This window comes from Boleophthalmus pectinirostris, unplaced genomic scaffold (genome assembly GCF_026225935.1).
Source record: "Boleophthalmus pectinirostris isolate CB_2022bp ecotype Guang Dong unplaced genomic scaffold, ASM2622593v1 HiC_scaffold_16, whole genome shotgun sequence".
NCBI classification, from domain to species: Eukaryota; Metazoa; Chordata; class Actinopteri; order Gobiiformes; family Gobiidae; genus Boleophthalmus; species Boleophthalmus pectinirostris.
This window is the reverse complement of record NW_026571095.1, coordinates 3,479,963-3,496,242: the sequence shown is the minus strand read 5'-3', so window position 1 is coordinate 3,496,242 and position 16,280 is coordinate 3,479,963. Positions and strand designations below refer to the sequence as shown.

The following is a 16,280-nucleotide window of genomic DNA, read 5'->3' as shown; positions in this document are numbered from 1 at the left end:
ACTTCAGAGACAAAAACTATCTCCTCAACAATAAGCGGAATGAGAGAAATGAATAAAGCCTTGTCAAGTAATTTAATTCTAATAAAACTTACAGGAGATTTGAGTATTTATTGTAATTTGTCAACACAGAAACACTGAATTAATTGTACAGTCATTTGCATACCTGTTGGTTAAAGTCTAATCTCATCAGATCTTAGAATCTAAGCAAGTGGAGCTGGGTAGTACTGGAGTAGGAGACTCTTCACCCACTGGAGCAGCTGTGGCAGCTTCTTACCACCAATCATGTAATGAATGAAGACTGCACTGTAACCTAAACCAAGACATTTACAGGCCTGTCTCAGCACATTTCTGATGGATTATACAGAACATCTGATCATTGTCCATGAGAGAATCAATAATAATCATTCATTTTTAGCAGAAGTGGGGACTTGCAAATTGTGACTTGGATTTGAGTCAGACTTGAGTCACTGTTCTTAGGACTTGAGACTTGACTTGATAAAATGGACTAAGACTTGGGACTTGACTGAGACTTGAGCATTGTGACTTGAGAAGACTTGATACTTCTCCTAAAAAATATGTATAAAAGAAAATACTTTTCTCTTTACAATTGATACATGTGGTGCTTAATTTTAAAGGAACAAACTGTAACATGTCCCTCCCACTTCTCCATTTGTTACTTTGGATGGAACTGAAGTATTGAGATCCTCAAATGTACTATAGAAATATACAGTACAATACAGTAAAACAGAGGGAACTGCAGAGAACATGCCCCTTCATTTTAAGGAACACGACAAAATAACTGTTATTAAGCACTTTTAAATGTGAATTCTTTCTATTCTTACAATAATGATTCACATTAAGATCTTGTCAAGACGTTTAAAAAGGAAAATTTTTAATTTGTACAACTCTTATATAAATATACCACGACTTTTTAAGTACAATTTACTTTAAAAGTCATATAAATTACAAAAAAATTGTACTTTGGTTTAAAGACTTGAAGCTCAAAGCAGATGACTCGGACTTGCCTTGGACTTATGGGCTGGTGACTTGGGACTTCACTTGGACTTGAGGTCAAAGACTTGAGACTTACGTGAGACTTGCCAAACAACGACTTGGTCCCACCTCTGATTTTGATCAACTGTTCTCTTGTGGTATGCACCTTTACCTGGTCTCCACTAGATGTCCCACTGCTGCTGCTTCTTCTTCTCCTCTGCTGGAATGCAGGACCATCCTTTGCTGCAGGTCATGAGCAGGTAACAGCTGCCTTCACTGAGCTCCTCCACTGCCCCATTTCCACGTCCTACTCCCTCCTGGAAGCTCCTCTCCCCCGAACTCTCCCTGTGCCATGGCCAACGCCGGCTTGCAGCTGCTGGGCTTCACCCTGGCCTTCCTGGGGTTCATCGGGACCATAGCATCCACAGTGATGGTGGAGTGGAAAGCCTCTTCGTATGCGGGGGACAACATTATAACAGCTCAAGCTCTTTACGAGGGACTGTGGAAGACGTGTGCCTCCCAGAGCACCGGGCAGATCCAGTGTAAAGTCTATGATTCACTGCTGCAGCTGCCAGGTAAGATGTGCTCCAAAATCTGTTTTATTTTATTTTCTATAACGACTTACTCAGTGGTTGTGAATCTAAAAGGGAATACTTAGTTAAATGAAAGCTTGAGGTGAACACATTTATCACAAAAAATAATGCAAGAATAGTTTAGGTACTGATGTAAACGATTCCACAATATCTGAACAAACGATCATCCTAAAGCAGAAGGGTGTTAAGTGCATAAACTGCAATAGAAGTCTAATTTCTTGGGGGGAAAAAAAAGTTTATTGAAGCTAAAATACTTTACATATAAATTTTTTCTTCATCTCAAATTGTATCATTATGCACACAAATTTGTATTTATTAATCCAGTAAGGAACTTCTGTATTTAGAACAATTGTGCTTGTACAGTGTAAATGTAGGTGATCAATTTCCGTGCTACAAACGAGACTGTTTCAGAAACAGTTCTGAAAAGACACATAAGACAAATAGGAACTTTTCAATACAAAATCATTCTTATTTGAGTTATCACTGACATATCACTGACTATATGATGGGTGACCTGGAGGATTTGCTCAGTGGTCATTCAGACCTTCCTCACAGAGCCTGGGCGGGAAGGGCCTGTAGAGACTTGTCAGTCAAATACCAACACTGCTCTCGAGACAAACATCCAAGAAGAGATGAGGAGGTAGACAAGTGCAATTCAAACATTTATCAATGTCCATCAGTGCAGTAACTGTTTGTTTCTGACTCATACTTTTTTCAGACCAAAGTCGAGTTTGTTTTCATGCCTCACAGTTTCGACTCTGTGTTCCTCAGTGAGTGAACAGTCGAAATGATCTTTGTTTTTTGATTTAAACCTTTATGTGCCACAACCGGTTGTACATGGGAATGGTTATATAAAACATAAACCATTAAAGATTTATTAGTGCACAAAGTCAAGAATCTAAATAATATTTTTACAGTAGTAATGGGCATTTAAATCATCAACTTGTTGTTATTCTGTACAATACATATAATTCAGAAATCCCTTGGTGAGCTTCACAGAAGGGGGTGAAGAGCTACTGGGAGCTCCTGATCTACAGAATGTGTGAAAAAACATGAGACTGACTGACAGACTTTAGTACTCTGGTTACACTGGACCACATCACAGCACTTCTCTTCAGTCAATCTGTTTCTGGACCATGAAGCCATCAGACTCCATTGTGAAACAAACAAACATACAAACATAAAAACATACATACATGCTGCTGTGTTGTGCAGGGATCGTGCAGGGCACCCGCGGGCTCATGCTGGCCTCTGTGCTCTTCTCCTTCATTGCCATGATGGTGGCCGTGGTGGGCATGAGGTGCACCACTTGTATGGCAGATTCTCCACAGCAGAAGGACAAGGTGGCTCTGGGCGGAGGAGTGGTCTTCATCATTGCAGGTCAGAAGTACACAGTTCACTCATGATGTGAGACAAGCTCCAAATGTCTAATCTATTCATAAAAGAAAAGGCAAGGTCGCAAAGCTTTAGGGACATGAGTGCTACTTGGACGTACAGAGATTGTGCAAAACTGTCCTTTTGGTGCTTTTCAGTATAGGGACCAGTCTCAAATACAAAGTTAAAAGTGAATTTCATTATTTTGTACTTTTTGAGTGCCTGAGCTTTTTCAACCTTGTATTGAAGTTTATTTGTATAGCACAATTTGTACATAAAGTAATTGTAATTAAAAAGTAATTGTAAAGTGCTTTACAGATTCAAAAAGATCACAATAATCACAATACAGACAAATGAAAACGTAAATAATCATAATATATTTAACTTTAAAAGTGCAAAATAAAAACCTTTCAATCATATGCACAGTTTGCACAGTTGGAGATTATTAAAAAAGCACTTTTCAGCATTTTTCTAGAGCGACTGCAGGCTTTTTTTTTTTTCCTCAAAAAAGGACATTATTAAAGGTGCACTGTGTAACTTCTAAGGTGGAGGGTTTGTAGCTTGTGTGCATGGAGATGTTATGTCTTTGCATAGAATGTTCCTGTGTAGGGCATTAAACATATCTGCCTTGCATTTGTTCAATGACATGTTTTATAGCTCAAAAATACCTTAAATAACAGGAGTTCTTTGCAAACTGTCGAATAATCAAGACGGTAATATCTCCATGGACACAAGCAGGTATCATGCCCTCCATGAGAAAAGTACACAGTGCACCTTTAATGGAGCAGTGGCAAGATATTTGTTCTTACTCATCTAATGGTTTGAGTTTTTTCTTTTTTTAATTTTATTTTGAACCCTCACGGTTTTTGTTACTTCATGTTAAATTTTGTCAAAAATAAATAAATAAATGAATACATTTCTTGTTACTTGTATTAGAAATAAATCCCATATTCTTCATTTTAGCTCCTGTTAATTCTCATCACGGCGCTGCAGCTCGGTGTCACACGAGTCACACTTTAAACATGACCTGTCTTGTTGTGAGTTTACAGCCCTGCATTATCCCACTGCTTTCTAGTGAACAAAAACTATAAAAACTCAAATCTCGCCAAGTTCAGATGACTTGAATTAAGAAAGTTTGATCATGATTTGAGTAAATTTCACTTGACGAGTAAAATGATCTGCCAATGGATTGAGACTTTTTGTATTTCAAATATGAAAATACGTCTTGCTACAGTGTAAGATAAGAAAAAACTACTTTTTGCCCTTTAAATAAGAAACTAAATCTGATGTTCTTTATTTAAATCAATTTAAGTGACCTAGATATTGCTTTTTGTAGTGAAAGCTCTAAGACTGGGATACCTGCTTCATTTTACTGAATTGTTAATCTGTTTGTATCTTTATTATCTGTCCCTATTCAAATAAACAATAAAGACAATAAATGACCCTGATCTCATGCACTACATTTCCTTTGCTCTTCTCTCTCTAGGGCTCATGGCTCTGGTTGGAACTTCGTGGTACGGGCACAGGGTGGCACAGGACTTTTACAACCCCTTCACTCCCACCAACGCCAAGTACGTTCTCTACCTTTAAAGATTTCAAGGAATTTCATAATGATCATGCAGCTCCACTCTGCTCTCATCTCACAGCATTTCAAAGGTTTTCAGTTTAAGATACACTGTGGAGTAGGGGTGTGCAAAAATATCAGAATATCGATATATCGTATTTACATTTAATGTGATGATACAGTATTGATATCGTGGGCTACTGTATTGATATTTCACTAACAGTATTTTTAGGTGTGTTTTACTAAATTATTTTGTTACAGCTACAGTTTTGTTGCTTGTGGAGTGAAAGGAAGCTCATTTATGCGACACATTTGACATTTTTACTGTTTTGAGGATTAAAATGTTTGTGTTTCATATGAACTTTGCACAAGAAGTAATTTAACAAAGCCTTTTAGTGTCACAGCCACTGTTATTTTTTATTGAACCATATCGAATCGATTTGAAATATATCATATCAAATCAAAAGTGCACTGTATCGACATATATATCGTATCGTGGCCTGTGTATCGAGGTATGTATCGTATTGGCAACTCCTTAATGATACCCAGCCCTACTGTGGAGCTTTTCTCTTGTAGGGAGTGCCAGTTGTCTCCATGGAGATGTTAATGCTTTGCCTGTAATGTCCCACAGTATTTCATTAAACTTGTCAATGTATTTATGTATTCATTTGTATTCAAGTGTTTTTACTGCAAAACAAAACAAAACATGCAGTCTTGCTGTGGGCTGTTTGTCTTCCTGGAAATAGATAAGTGTCATGTCAGTCTGTGGAACAATCCAGGCAAAGCATTAACATCTTCATGGAGACAAAGTTACATAGTGCAACTTTAAAGACCCCATATTACACTATTTTCTGACCCATGTTATCACGTGGTCTCCTCATCATTCCTCATCATTTACGCTGAGTTCTTCTCTCAAACAGAAAACACTCTGTTCCACCTTGTGATGTCATGTGGTAATACAGGAAGTGCTCCACTGTGTTTTTAAACTCCATACACCTTCACTAGAATCATAGGATAATTTAAGACCTGGAATTGCCAATCTCTACTGAACTAAAGGTAAAAGGAGCTGTTCCCTTGAAAACTACCACTGCATGACATCACAAGGTGGAACAGAGCGTGTTGAGGTTTGGAGATGTAGCCAGACTAATAATAAAGCATTACTGAAACATATGTGAATGAAACAAAACACAACTCTAGGTCTGTTTTTGAGGAGGTAATGTCTAAAAGCTCACAAAGCTGTTTTCTAAATGTCCTCTCTAATTCCAAGTATCACTGTTTGGAAATCTGACGTAAACTGTTTCTGCGAATGACAGAGTGAAACTTGTTGTCCTGTCTCGTGCAGGTATGAGTTTGGGAGTGCGCTGTACCTGGGCTGGGGCGCGGCCTGCCTCAGTCTCATCGGAGGGGCTTTCCTTTGCTGTAACTGCTCCGGACAGGGCAGCTCCGGTAAGACGCCCCGCTACCCCCCCACCTCCTCGGGGCAGGGAGGCCGGGACTATGTCTAAGAGGGTCTGTGTCAACAAAGGGACTGATTTGCAACGTCAAGGTTTTAAAGGTAGCGCTGTGTATCTTTTCTGCTGGAGGGTCCATCACCTGCTTCTATTGCCTGGAATGTTCCTGAGAATGGCATTACTTTGGCTCTGGTTTTGATTCTGTGTAACTCCTCTGTGTTTTGTGTAGTTTTCTGTCACCTTCCTATAGTGAGTCATATTTACACTCTTATTACAGATGCCCGTCACTGTCAAATAAATAAAACAACAATGACACTTATTTATCTCTACCAAGATAGCAGATGACACCACAGGGCCAAGTTACATGTCAGATCTGTGGAGAGACAAGCCCATGCACAGTCAGAATGCAACTTTTAGGTCAATAAAAAAATCCATGTTATTGAGTAAACACAAGAGGGATACGTTTAATGCCATTCCAGGACATTCCAGACAAAACAATGACGTTTTCATGGAGACAAGCGAGGCAGACCCTTCACCAGTGCACCTGATTTTTCCAGTGTAGTCAGTCTGAAATGTTTTGAATATTGTGTTTTTGCAGGGACTTTTATCTATTTTGGTATTTTTGGTTGTAGGAAAAATGCATTTGTTGAGTGTATAAATGTGTATTTGTAACTCGGAGTGGACACTTGAAAATCCTGAAGGTTGTTTACATTAGAACATTAAAACACAATTTAGCAAAAAACAATGTCTAAAAGTTAACAGTGCCACTAAAGTCTGAACTGAACTAAAGTCATTCATCATCTATGGGCCTTTTGCTGTCAGCTGTCATGTCAACTGTATATTCATTTAAATATCTTTCATGGATTTGTAAAATAATAATAAAAAAGTGTTGTTAGATGACTTGGGAGGTTAATATGTATTCTCTTAAAGGAAGTTTATCTTTGTCCCACAAAGACACTGTATGAAAATGTGTGTCGTGTGTGTCATTATCTGGAGTAGGAGCAGTGATGAAGAGCACAAAGTTCTTTGGAATAGGACGAGACATGCCTTGTCTTTTGTTATTCTTTGCAGAGTTCAGGGAATATTAGAGACTGGCACACTTGTTGAATGTTGTGGTGAGTAAAAAGCGTGTCCCGAGGCGATACAATTCTTTCTATAGAAACAGAGTTGTGAGCTCTGGGAGTGTCTGCTGCACACAACACATACCTCTCCTGTTCAGACACGTCTCTAGGAGTACATAAGGACTCATACCCCTCTTCTCCTCCCTCTGCTGGTGACTGGACTATATGTGATGAAACTCTGCTCCTAGGTTTAATCTCTGCTGGACATCGCCACCTTGTGGTCCAAATGAAAAGTAAATTACACACATACAATATAATACTGGCTGCTGCACCATTGTCTGACACTGCCTTCCCTCTACTTCTTGTATATTAATATATACAGGACATGTCGCTATGAGGTGATTAGGATGGTATTGTCGGGTAAACTACACCAAGCTGCTAGGTATAAAATAGGCACCCTACGTATTCAGTCAAGGCAAGTTAATTTGTACAGCACAATTCGTACACAAAGTAATTCAATGTGCTTTACGGAATAAGAAATACATTAAAATCACAATAAAAACAAATCAAAACAGAAATAATCATCATAGAATTAAAAAGAGAGCGAGACATTAAATTAGAGAAGAGTGCGGAGTGAAAACCTTGCAGTGACTAAAAAGCTATGATTTAGGGGTTGCACTGATAAAAAAATAAATGAATAAATAAAAAAAAAAGTAGGCCAAATACAACTTTTTAAATTAAAATTTCAAATTAGGTAGACAGACATTCAGATGCTGGTATTTTAGACACACCTCTACAAATATGTGCATATTTTCTTTAGAAGGCTAAGCCATTCTAAACCAGATGAAAACATCTCGATTTTGAATAAGCAACAAATGAACACACAGCTCTTTGTACCTTACCAAATGCTTTGCATTTTAATGATGGAAGTCCCATTAGCACACGCAGGCAAATGAGTGAATTTTATCTAGTCTAGACTCACCTAATCAGAGGGTCATTCAGAGACGTTTGCATTTCCCAAAGTGTAAATGGTTCTGTTCATTTACTCATTTAAATAACAAAACTGCAAACAGTTTCAGGCAGCCCTATCACAGTATCTCCTGTGAAAGCAAACAAACAGAAAAAAAGGCTCTAAACTTTCAATGAACGATATTTTTTATTTCCTTTTTAGAAGTTTAACCCGAATTTAATGGTAAATACAAAATAAATCCATGCTTAAACTAGCATCAATTTCCCTTTAAAATATAATCCCGTTTTCCTGCCGCTCCCAACTTCCTGTTTACCCCGGTCTGCAAATCTATAATTCATCTGGATCCTTACACTCCGCCTGTCAGCGTGAACACAATCCGCTCCACCTGACTTGTGGATCAGCAATAACAGGAACGAACTGAGTTGTTGAAAAAGTTCGGCGGAGACAGCGTCATCTTTCCACCCAGACGAAGAAGTAAAATCTTCTAAAGGACGAAAACATGGCTCATAGCGGACTTCAGAAAAACAGGGAGCGTTTCTACTGCTCTATTTGCCTGGAGTTACTCAACAACCCCGTAACAACGCCGTGTAAGCACAACTACTGCATGGGTTGTATTAAAAAGTTTTGGGACGAGGAGGACCAGCGCAGAGTCTACAGCTGTCCGCAATGCTGCCAGACTTTTCGACCACGGCCTGCCCTGGCTATAAATACAATGTTGGCGAATTTGGTAGAAGATTTGGAGATAGAAGGAGACCAAGAAGTGATCTGCGCAAAACATAACGAAGCGATGGACATGTTCTGCCAAGTCGACCAGTGCTGCATTTGCATAATATGCGCTAAATATGAGCACAGAAATCACACGGTGGTGCCAGCTGCAGCTGCGAGGACTGAAAAGCAAAAAGAACTAGAGACAAAACAACAGAAAATCCACCAGCAGATTTCAAATAAAGAAAGAGATCTCCAAGTGCTTCAGATTGAACTGGACAAAACCTTCAATTCAGCGGAGAAAGCTGCTAAAGATTGTGACAACATTTTTGCTGAATTACAAAATCTCATCCAGAAAAGACACTTCGAGGTGAAGCAAGAAATCAGATCCAACTTGGAAAAAGAAGTGGTAAGAGTGCAAAGACTTCAGGATAATCTCGAACAAGAAATTACAGAGTTAAAGTGGAAAGAGGCTGAAATAGGGAAGCTGTTTGTTTACCAAAATGATGGACAGTTTTTGGAGGATTTCTCATCTGTAGCTGAACTCAACGTAACACCGGAGTTACCAAGGATTAAAACTCAACCGAGATCCTGCTTTGAAAACGTGGCAGCGAATATCTCAAAAACTAAAGACAAAATAAAGGAGATTTTGTACGAAAATGTAACCACAGAAACGCCAGCAGCCCCATCTCAAAGCGAGCCAGCGAGCAGAGGGGCGCTCCTCCGTTACGCGTGCCAAATTACGCTGGATCCGAATACCATGAACGCGCAACTGGCCTTATCCGAAGATGACAGAAGGGCCACGCTGCTCAGAGAAGAAACTACATACCCAGAACACCCGGAGAGGTTTTTACGCTGGCGCCAGATTCTGAGCAAAGAAAGTCTGAGTGAAAGTGGACGTTGTTATTTTGAGGTGGAGTGGAGAAAGAAGCGCGTCACGGTGGCGGTGGCGTACAGGGACATCGCCAGAGCGGGCAGCATGATAGATGTGGCGTTTGGGTTCAATGATAAATCCTGGGCTCTTGAGTGTAACACCAGCAGTAGTTACAAGTTCATACACAAGGCGGTTAAAACTCCCATTTCGGGGCCCTGGACGTCTCGGATTGGCGTGTACGTGGATCACAGAGAGGGGCTGCTGGCGTTTTACAGCGTTTCGGACACGGTGACGTTGCTTCACAGGGTGCAGACGGTGTTCACGCGGCCCCTGTACGCCGGGCTGTGGTTTGGGGGTTACCAAGGGGCCTATGCTGAGTTCTGTGAGCTGAAGAAAGAAATGCACTAAATTGTCATGATGAACTGACTTTAAAGGTGCACTGTGTAAGTTTTTGGTTTCTAGGGAGATGTGACTGCTCCACCTGGAATGTTCCACAGTATGACATAAAAGAGCTCTACTAAGGATGTAACAATATCTGAAATATTGTCAGTGTTGGGAAGATTACTTTTAAAATGTATTCCCGTACAGATTACAGATTCCATACCTCAAAATGTAGTTTGTAACGTAATCCATTAAATTACTTAAAGTGAGTAACGTAATCTGAATACTTTGGATTACTTGATTATTGACTTGAAAGACTAGGATATTGTAACGTAAGATGTTTAGTCTGCTAAAAGAAAATAAAAAACCCAGTCTTTACTTAACTGTATTAAAGATATTATTGATAGAAGATGAGGAGACATGTCCGCCCAGCATGGTTTAGTCCTGGTTTAGTCCTGTTTTTAGAACTGTTTTAGTCGTGGTTTAGACCTGGTTTAGTCCTGGTTTAGTCCTGTTTTTAGAACTGTTTTAGTCGTGGTTTAGACCTGGTTTAGTCCTGTTTTTAGAACTGTTTTAGTCATGGTTTAGACCTGGTTTAGTCCTGGTTTAGATCTAGTTTAGACCTGGTTTTAGTCCTGGTTTTAGACCTGGTTTAGATCTAGTTTAGACCTGGTTTAGTCCTGGTTTAGATCTAGTTTAGATCTAGTTTAGACCTGGTTTAGTTTCCGGCAATGAGTGGAATTACCAAAAAAAAAAAAAAAAAAAAAGGGGGGGGGATATAGCCCAAAATGTTAACAGGAAAATACCGTCGTGTAATCCATGTATTTCAATAAAGTAACTGTAATCCAATTACTACTCATGGAAACAGTAACTGTAGCTGAATACAGTTACTCATAAGTTGTACTCTGATTACGTAACTCCGGTACATGTAATCTGTTACTCCCCAACACTGAATATTGAGATATCGTATCGTCAAAAGTCTCTCAATAATATCATGGGCTGTCACAATATATATATTTTTTTTATTTAATTACAAGTTCCTGGGTGTTTAAATGCATGGTTTTATCGTAGCAACAGCTTATAAACATTGGGAAATACATATCCCATTATTTATTTCAGTGCAGACAACATGAAGAAATATGTTTTTACTTGAATTCTTGGGATTGTGATGAAAATAATTCACACCAAAATCTTGTCAAGGTATTTTAAAAGCAGAAACATGTCGTATCTACAATTATATCAGCCTCTCCAAAATATCGCAATAAATACCATGACATGACTGTGAGCGGGGTCACCTCTGACCTGTAACTTGGTCTAGTTTCGTCTCCATGAAGATAGAACAGTTGATGCCATACTGTGAAACATCCAGACAAAGCAATAACATCTCCATGGACAAAAGTATTTGTTGGTCCCTCCACCAGAACAGTTACACAGAATCACAACCAAAGGAACAGAAACAACTTACACATTGTATTTTGCCTTAATTTCATTGACTTAATGATACAACAGTATTTCCAGTATTGAAAATGGATCTATAAAGTATCAAACTCAGGCAAATTACAAATGCCACTGACACTAGGCGGGGTATTTAGAATTTACTACTGTATCTGTACAAACTGTCACCAGATACAAGGTAAACCTGCTGTTAAAACCCAATAGTGCATTTACAGATAACAGTTGTAATGCTTATTTATTATTGAGTACAACATATTGTACATGACGCCAAGTTGTTTTCCTTGCACTTTTTGTACTCTGGTTCTCAAGACAATTACTCAATCAGAAAACAGAAAAAGCTTCACAAGTTTCTCATTTGGGCTGCCAGTTTTCACAACTAAACCTAGTCCAGAAACTGGCAACTCAAGTGATAGTGATAGTTACTTTTAAACCAGTAACTGCACCTTCCCTTTAATTTAATATTTTTTATATAATGTACTCTGAGCAAATTTCTAAACAGCGCAAAAATACTCATGGTTACAATCTACATCTTCTTATGCCTTCTTTCATTATGCTTGTATTACTTCGCTCCAAAAGCCTTGGATGTCTTTTTAGAAAACGGATGATATTATTAATATGGCTTGTAGGCCGCTGTCTGATGTCCTGTTCAGAGCTACAAATGAAGAATTTTCTGACATTAGCCTCTTTTTATCGTACTATCAAGAAACCAGTGTAACATCAATCATATCTGCAATAAATCAAATTAAATAAAAGTTTTAAGTTTTTGTTCATTACAGTGACTTTTCTAAATGCAAACATGGACCTGACAGTGTTGGATGTAGAGGTGGACAGTAGATGGCGCTCAAATAAAACTGAACAAATGTGTGAAGGGGACGCTAATAACTTATGCTCATGCAAGCAATGTTACAAAAAATAATGTGAATCTCAATCATGTGTAGTTGTGTTTCTTCATTCTAATGTAATGAAAATGTATATAATAATTATTATTATTATATATTACTTCTGGTTAAAGAGATTAACAAATCAGACAAATACAAAAACATTTCATTCCAAAAAAAACAAAACTTTATTTAGAAAAAGAAGATCAGTTCAATTAAAAAAAGAAAATAAAAATCTATAATCAATTGCTGGGTTTGAGGTGACATCACAACATTCTATAGGTCGATCATATTTAATACTTCAATTCAGATTTTTTGTGGATGTAGTCTCTCAGAAATTATCAGATCCAAAATGTGTGATTTTACCTTTTTCATGGAAAAGTACAATATGATCATCAGAAAAATCTTGCTCCTGCCCTTATCTGGGAGCATGACATCCTCACGTTCTAGAATCTGAAAGTCACCCATATTTTTGTTTTCTAATGATGGGAAATGTTGCAGATCTCAGCACAGTCTGCGACATCCTTGAGCCAAATCCCGGCGAGCAGAGGCTGAGTGAAGGTGATGTGAACGGTGTGGATCAGAGACACCTCCTGAGTGACACTGTAAAAGGACACAATTCCAGCATCGGAATCCACAAATATTCCAACTTTGTTTGAAGGTGAGGCTGTGAAAGTATTGCTGACTTTGTTATGCCAAAACACATATCCATCACTGTAGCAATCTAAAGCCCAGGACATGGTGTTGCTGCCAAAGCTGCAATCATCAAATGCTCCTTCTCTCCTAATGTCCTTGTAAGCCACAACCACAGAAAAGTAGTCCTCACATCTCCCCTTCACTTCCACGTAACAGCGACCAGTCAGAATCTCTTTGCTTAGAACCTGAGCAAAGTCAGTGAATCTGTCTGGGTTCTCAGGGTGCTCCTGCTCAGAGTTCATGTATCTCACAATGTTGTCCTCCGCACTCAGAGACAGCAGAGGGTGGACTGTGTTTGGGTCCAGTGTTATACTATAAGCATATGACAACAATTCAGCTCTTGAAGTCACCTCAGTTTGAAAGCTGGACACGATTTCTGGAGCCAGTGTGTCCAGATCTTGTTGGAAATGCACTGTTTGCCCATGGAAGTTCATGTGCGGGAGAGGCAGCCACTCCAAAGAGTCCAAAGATGCGTGAGCATCGTCTTCTGGAAGGCCAGCGCCTGTGTCCTCTTCAGCAACAATTCGATTCAGAGCAGAAGGGTCCAGCAATTTCTCTCCAAGTTCTGCTACTGCATTTGTAACAACATCTAAGAACAATAGTGGTCTTGTCTCTGTGGGAGAAAGGTCAGACATGTCACTGACTTTTGACAAAGATGTAAAAGTGAGAATAAAGCCACTATAGTCCTCGGTGTGTGAGAGCCTCTCCAGCTTGTTGTACTTTCTCTTCAGCTCGGTCATCTCCTGCTGCAGTTTCTCCTGGAGCTCTTTGACTCTTTGCTCCTCAGTTTGTTGTTGGGATCTAATGTGTCTCTTTACTTCTGTCTTGGTTCTCTCTACCAAACGAGCGATCTGTGTAAAAACCCTGTCCGTCTCCTCCACAGCTGTATTGCCACATCGGACAGCATCATCTGCCTGACTTTGTAGTAAATCCACTTGCATCTGTTTTTCCTGGATTCTTTGCCGGGTCTTCTGGATACTATCCTCCAAATCTCCTTGCATTTCCTGTCTTTTAGTTATAGCCAATACTGTGTCGTGGCCTTTGTGTCCTTCCACAGAGCAGAGGTAACAGATGCACCGCTGGTCAGTGCGACAGAACATCTTCATCACCTCATCGTGTTGGGAGCACATGTTGTCTTGGAGATTCTCAGTAGGCTCCACCAGTTTGTGCTTCTTTAATGCTGCCACGTCATAATGAGGCTGAAGATGCTCTTTACAGTAAGAGACCAGACACTGAAGACAGGATTTCACAGCTTTCACTTTGCTCCCAGAACACAAATCACAGCACACATCTCCATGAGCAGCAGAGCAGTGTGACACTGGAGCAGCTGGAAGTGAACATCTACTGAGCTCTTCCACCAAGGCAGCCAGCAGGGTGTTTTTCACCAGGACAGGCCTCCAGCTGAAGTTGTGTCTGCACTGAGGGCAGCTGTAGCTTTCCCTGCTCATCTCTCCATTCCAGTGAGTGTTAATGCAGCTCATGCAGTAGTTGTGTCCACAGGGAATAGTGACTGGAACCTTGAGTAAATCCAGGCAGACGGAGCAGTTGAAGGTCTCATGGTTGAGTTGTAGTGCTCTCTCTGTCATTGTCTCTGTGACTGTTGCTGGTTCTGATGAGATTTGTGTTGGTACTTGTCTGTATTTATCCACTGGCTGCACCCGCCATCAGAGCAATAGCCAATCAGAGAGAAGAGAAGGTGAAGGAAACATCTGCTGCAGCTCAGTCCACATGAGCGCAAGGGGTGGGTTGTGATTGGATTTTTCAGCTTGCATGATGGTATCATGTTCAATAGTAAACAGAAGAAACAAAAGTAAAGAAAATGCATCTCAGAATGTAACTTCTACTAAAGGACATTAAAATAAAACTGTTGAATATGAAGCTATAATGTTACTCTGCCTGCCCTGGACGTATATGGACAGAAATACATATGTATATTCAAGACACTATATAATATGTATAATCTAGCTGTGCTTTTCATATTATTCTTTAAATTTTCAATATCAGTATTTGAGTGCCTTTTCAGAATGAAAATATTAAACCAATTAGCAATTGATTTAAATTTTTTTATTTTTTTTGTGATCAGTGTTGTAATGTTTAAATCTATCACCACACACATTTTAGGAGAACTTCAGCTTTGTAAATCTCTAGCAGAGGTGGGCAGTACTAGTTATATTGAATAGTAGCTTTTTAAAAAATTTTTACTTTTTCTGGCAGTATATTTATACTTTTATGCTGTTTCTTGCGCTGCTCTTCACACCGGAAAAAACAATATCTAGGTGAGTTAAAATGACTTCAATGAAGAACATTTGACTTTATTTGAGTCGATTCAACTTGACAAATAAAATTATCTCCTAATGGAATATGGGTGCTTTTCTTAATTCAAGGAACATTTGATTTCTTATACTAAGTGCAAAAAGTTGTTGTTTTTCTTATTTTAAGTGCATTTTCAGATTTTAAATACAAAAAGTCATATTCTACTGGCAGATCATTTCACTTGTCAAGTGACTCAAATCATGATAAAAATGTCTTAATTCATATCATCTTAACTTGACTAGATTTTATTTTTTGCAGTGAAGATATGATTTGAAATTGTGTACTCTACATACCTCTAAGCTGTAGTAGAAGTACACAAACAGGTTTTACTCCTGAGGGGAATCGTTATTCTAATCATGTAACTAACGACCCCAGTCCAGTCTGGATCCTGACGATGGGCCTGTTGTCATGTGTTGTCATGTTTTGTCATGTGTTAATGAGCACTTGGGCTGTTTACAAGATTCTGTGAAATGTGTGAAATGGTCTCGTGATGACCCTCGTTAGAATCGACTTTCACCAAAACCAAGTACTTTGACTGTAGTACATAACACTGTTGTCACCTCATCAAAAACATTCCTGGACTTGTGTTTTGTTTCATTCACATGTTTGTGTAATCCTGCATTATTAGTCTGTTTACATCTCCAAAGTTCAAAATGCTCTGTTTCACCTTGTGATGTCATGAAGAGATAGTTTTCAAGTGAACCACTACTTTTTATATTTTGTACAGTAGAGTTAGAGTTCAGTAAAGATTCAGGGTTCAAATCATCCAAATGTTAATAGCGAAAGTGTGTGGAGTTTAAAACACACAGAGTACACACAGAGTATTATCTGTTTGAGGGATGAACTCAGCCTCAATATACAGGGTTTGTGTGTTAAACAAAACACAACTCCAAGTAGGTTTTGGAGGTAAAAACATTGTAACATGACTGACAGCTCACAGATCAGTTTGGTGTCATTTAGAACCTTTAACGT

At 39.0% G+C, this 16,280-nt stretch overlaps 3 protein-coding genes across 3 annotated transcripts; 2 read left to right on the top strand and 1 right to left on the bottom strand.

Moving 5' to 3' along the window:
* The first annotated feature begins 1,252 nt into the window (after nucleotides 1-1,252).
* On the top strand, nucleotides 1,253-6,875 carry cldn1 (claudin 1). Its single transcript, XM_020917261.2, has 4 exons — nucleotides 1,253-1,568; nucleotides 2,802-2,966; nucleotides 4,447-4,531; nucleotides 5,867-6,875. Exons 1-4 carry the CDS (start codon nucleotides 1,346-1,348, stop codon nucleotides 6,027-6,029), a joined length of 636 nt encoding a protein of 211 aa, XP_020772920.1. The 5' UTR covers nucleotides 1,253-1,345; the 3' UTR covers nucleotides 6,030-6,875.
* Nucleotides 6,876-8,333: 1,458 nt separating this feature from the next.
* LOC110153371 (tripartite motif-containing protein 16-like) lies at nucleotides 8,334-12,191 on the top strand. The gene has a single exon (XM_020917251.2). It carries the CDS (start codon nucleotides 8,506-8,508, stop codon nucleotides 9,991-9,993), a length of 1,488 nt encoding a protein of 495 aa, XP_020772910.2. The 5' UTR covers nucleotides 8,334-8,505; the 3' UTR covers nucleotides 9,994-12,191.
* Nucleotides 12,192-12,778: 587 nt separating this feature from the next.
* Nucleotides 12,779-14,659, bottom strand: LOC110153372 (E3 ubiquitin/ISG15 ligase TRIM25-like). The gene has a single exon (XM_020917253.2). It carries the CDS (start codon nucleotides 14,579-14,581, stop codon nucleotides 12,779-12,781), a length of 1,803 nt encoding a protein of 600 aa, XP_020772912.2. The 5' UTR covers nucleotides 14,582-14,659.
* Between the last annotated feature and the right edge of the window lie 1,621 nt (nucleotides 14,660-16,280).

Coding starts and splice junctions, on each gene's coding strand:
- cldn1 (XM_020917261.2), top strand. CDS start 1,346: ATGGCCAACGCCGGCTTGCAGCTGCTGGGCTTCACCCTGGCCTTCCTG. Junction 1,569..2,801: donor TTCACTGCTGCAGCTGCCAG/GTAAGATGTGCT, acceptor TGTGTTGTGCAG/GGATCGTGCAGGGCACCCGC. Junction 4,532..5,866: donor TTCACTCCCACCAACGCCAA/GTACGTTCTCTA, acceptor TGTCTCGTGCAG/GTATGAGTTTGGGAGTGCGC.
- LOC110153371 (XM_020917251.2), top strand. CDS start 8,506: ATGGCTCATAGCGGACTTCAGAAAAACAGGGAGCGTTTCTACTGCTCT.
- LOC110153372 (XM_020917253.2), bottom strand. CDS start 14,581: ATGACAGAGAGAGCACTACAACTCAACCATGAGACCTTCAACTGCTCC.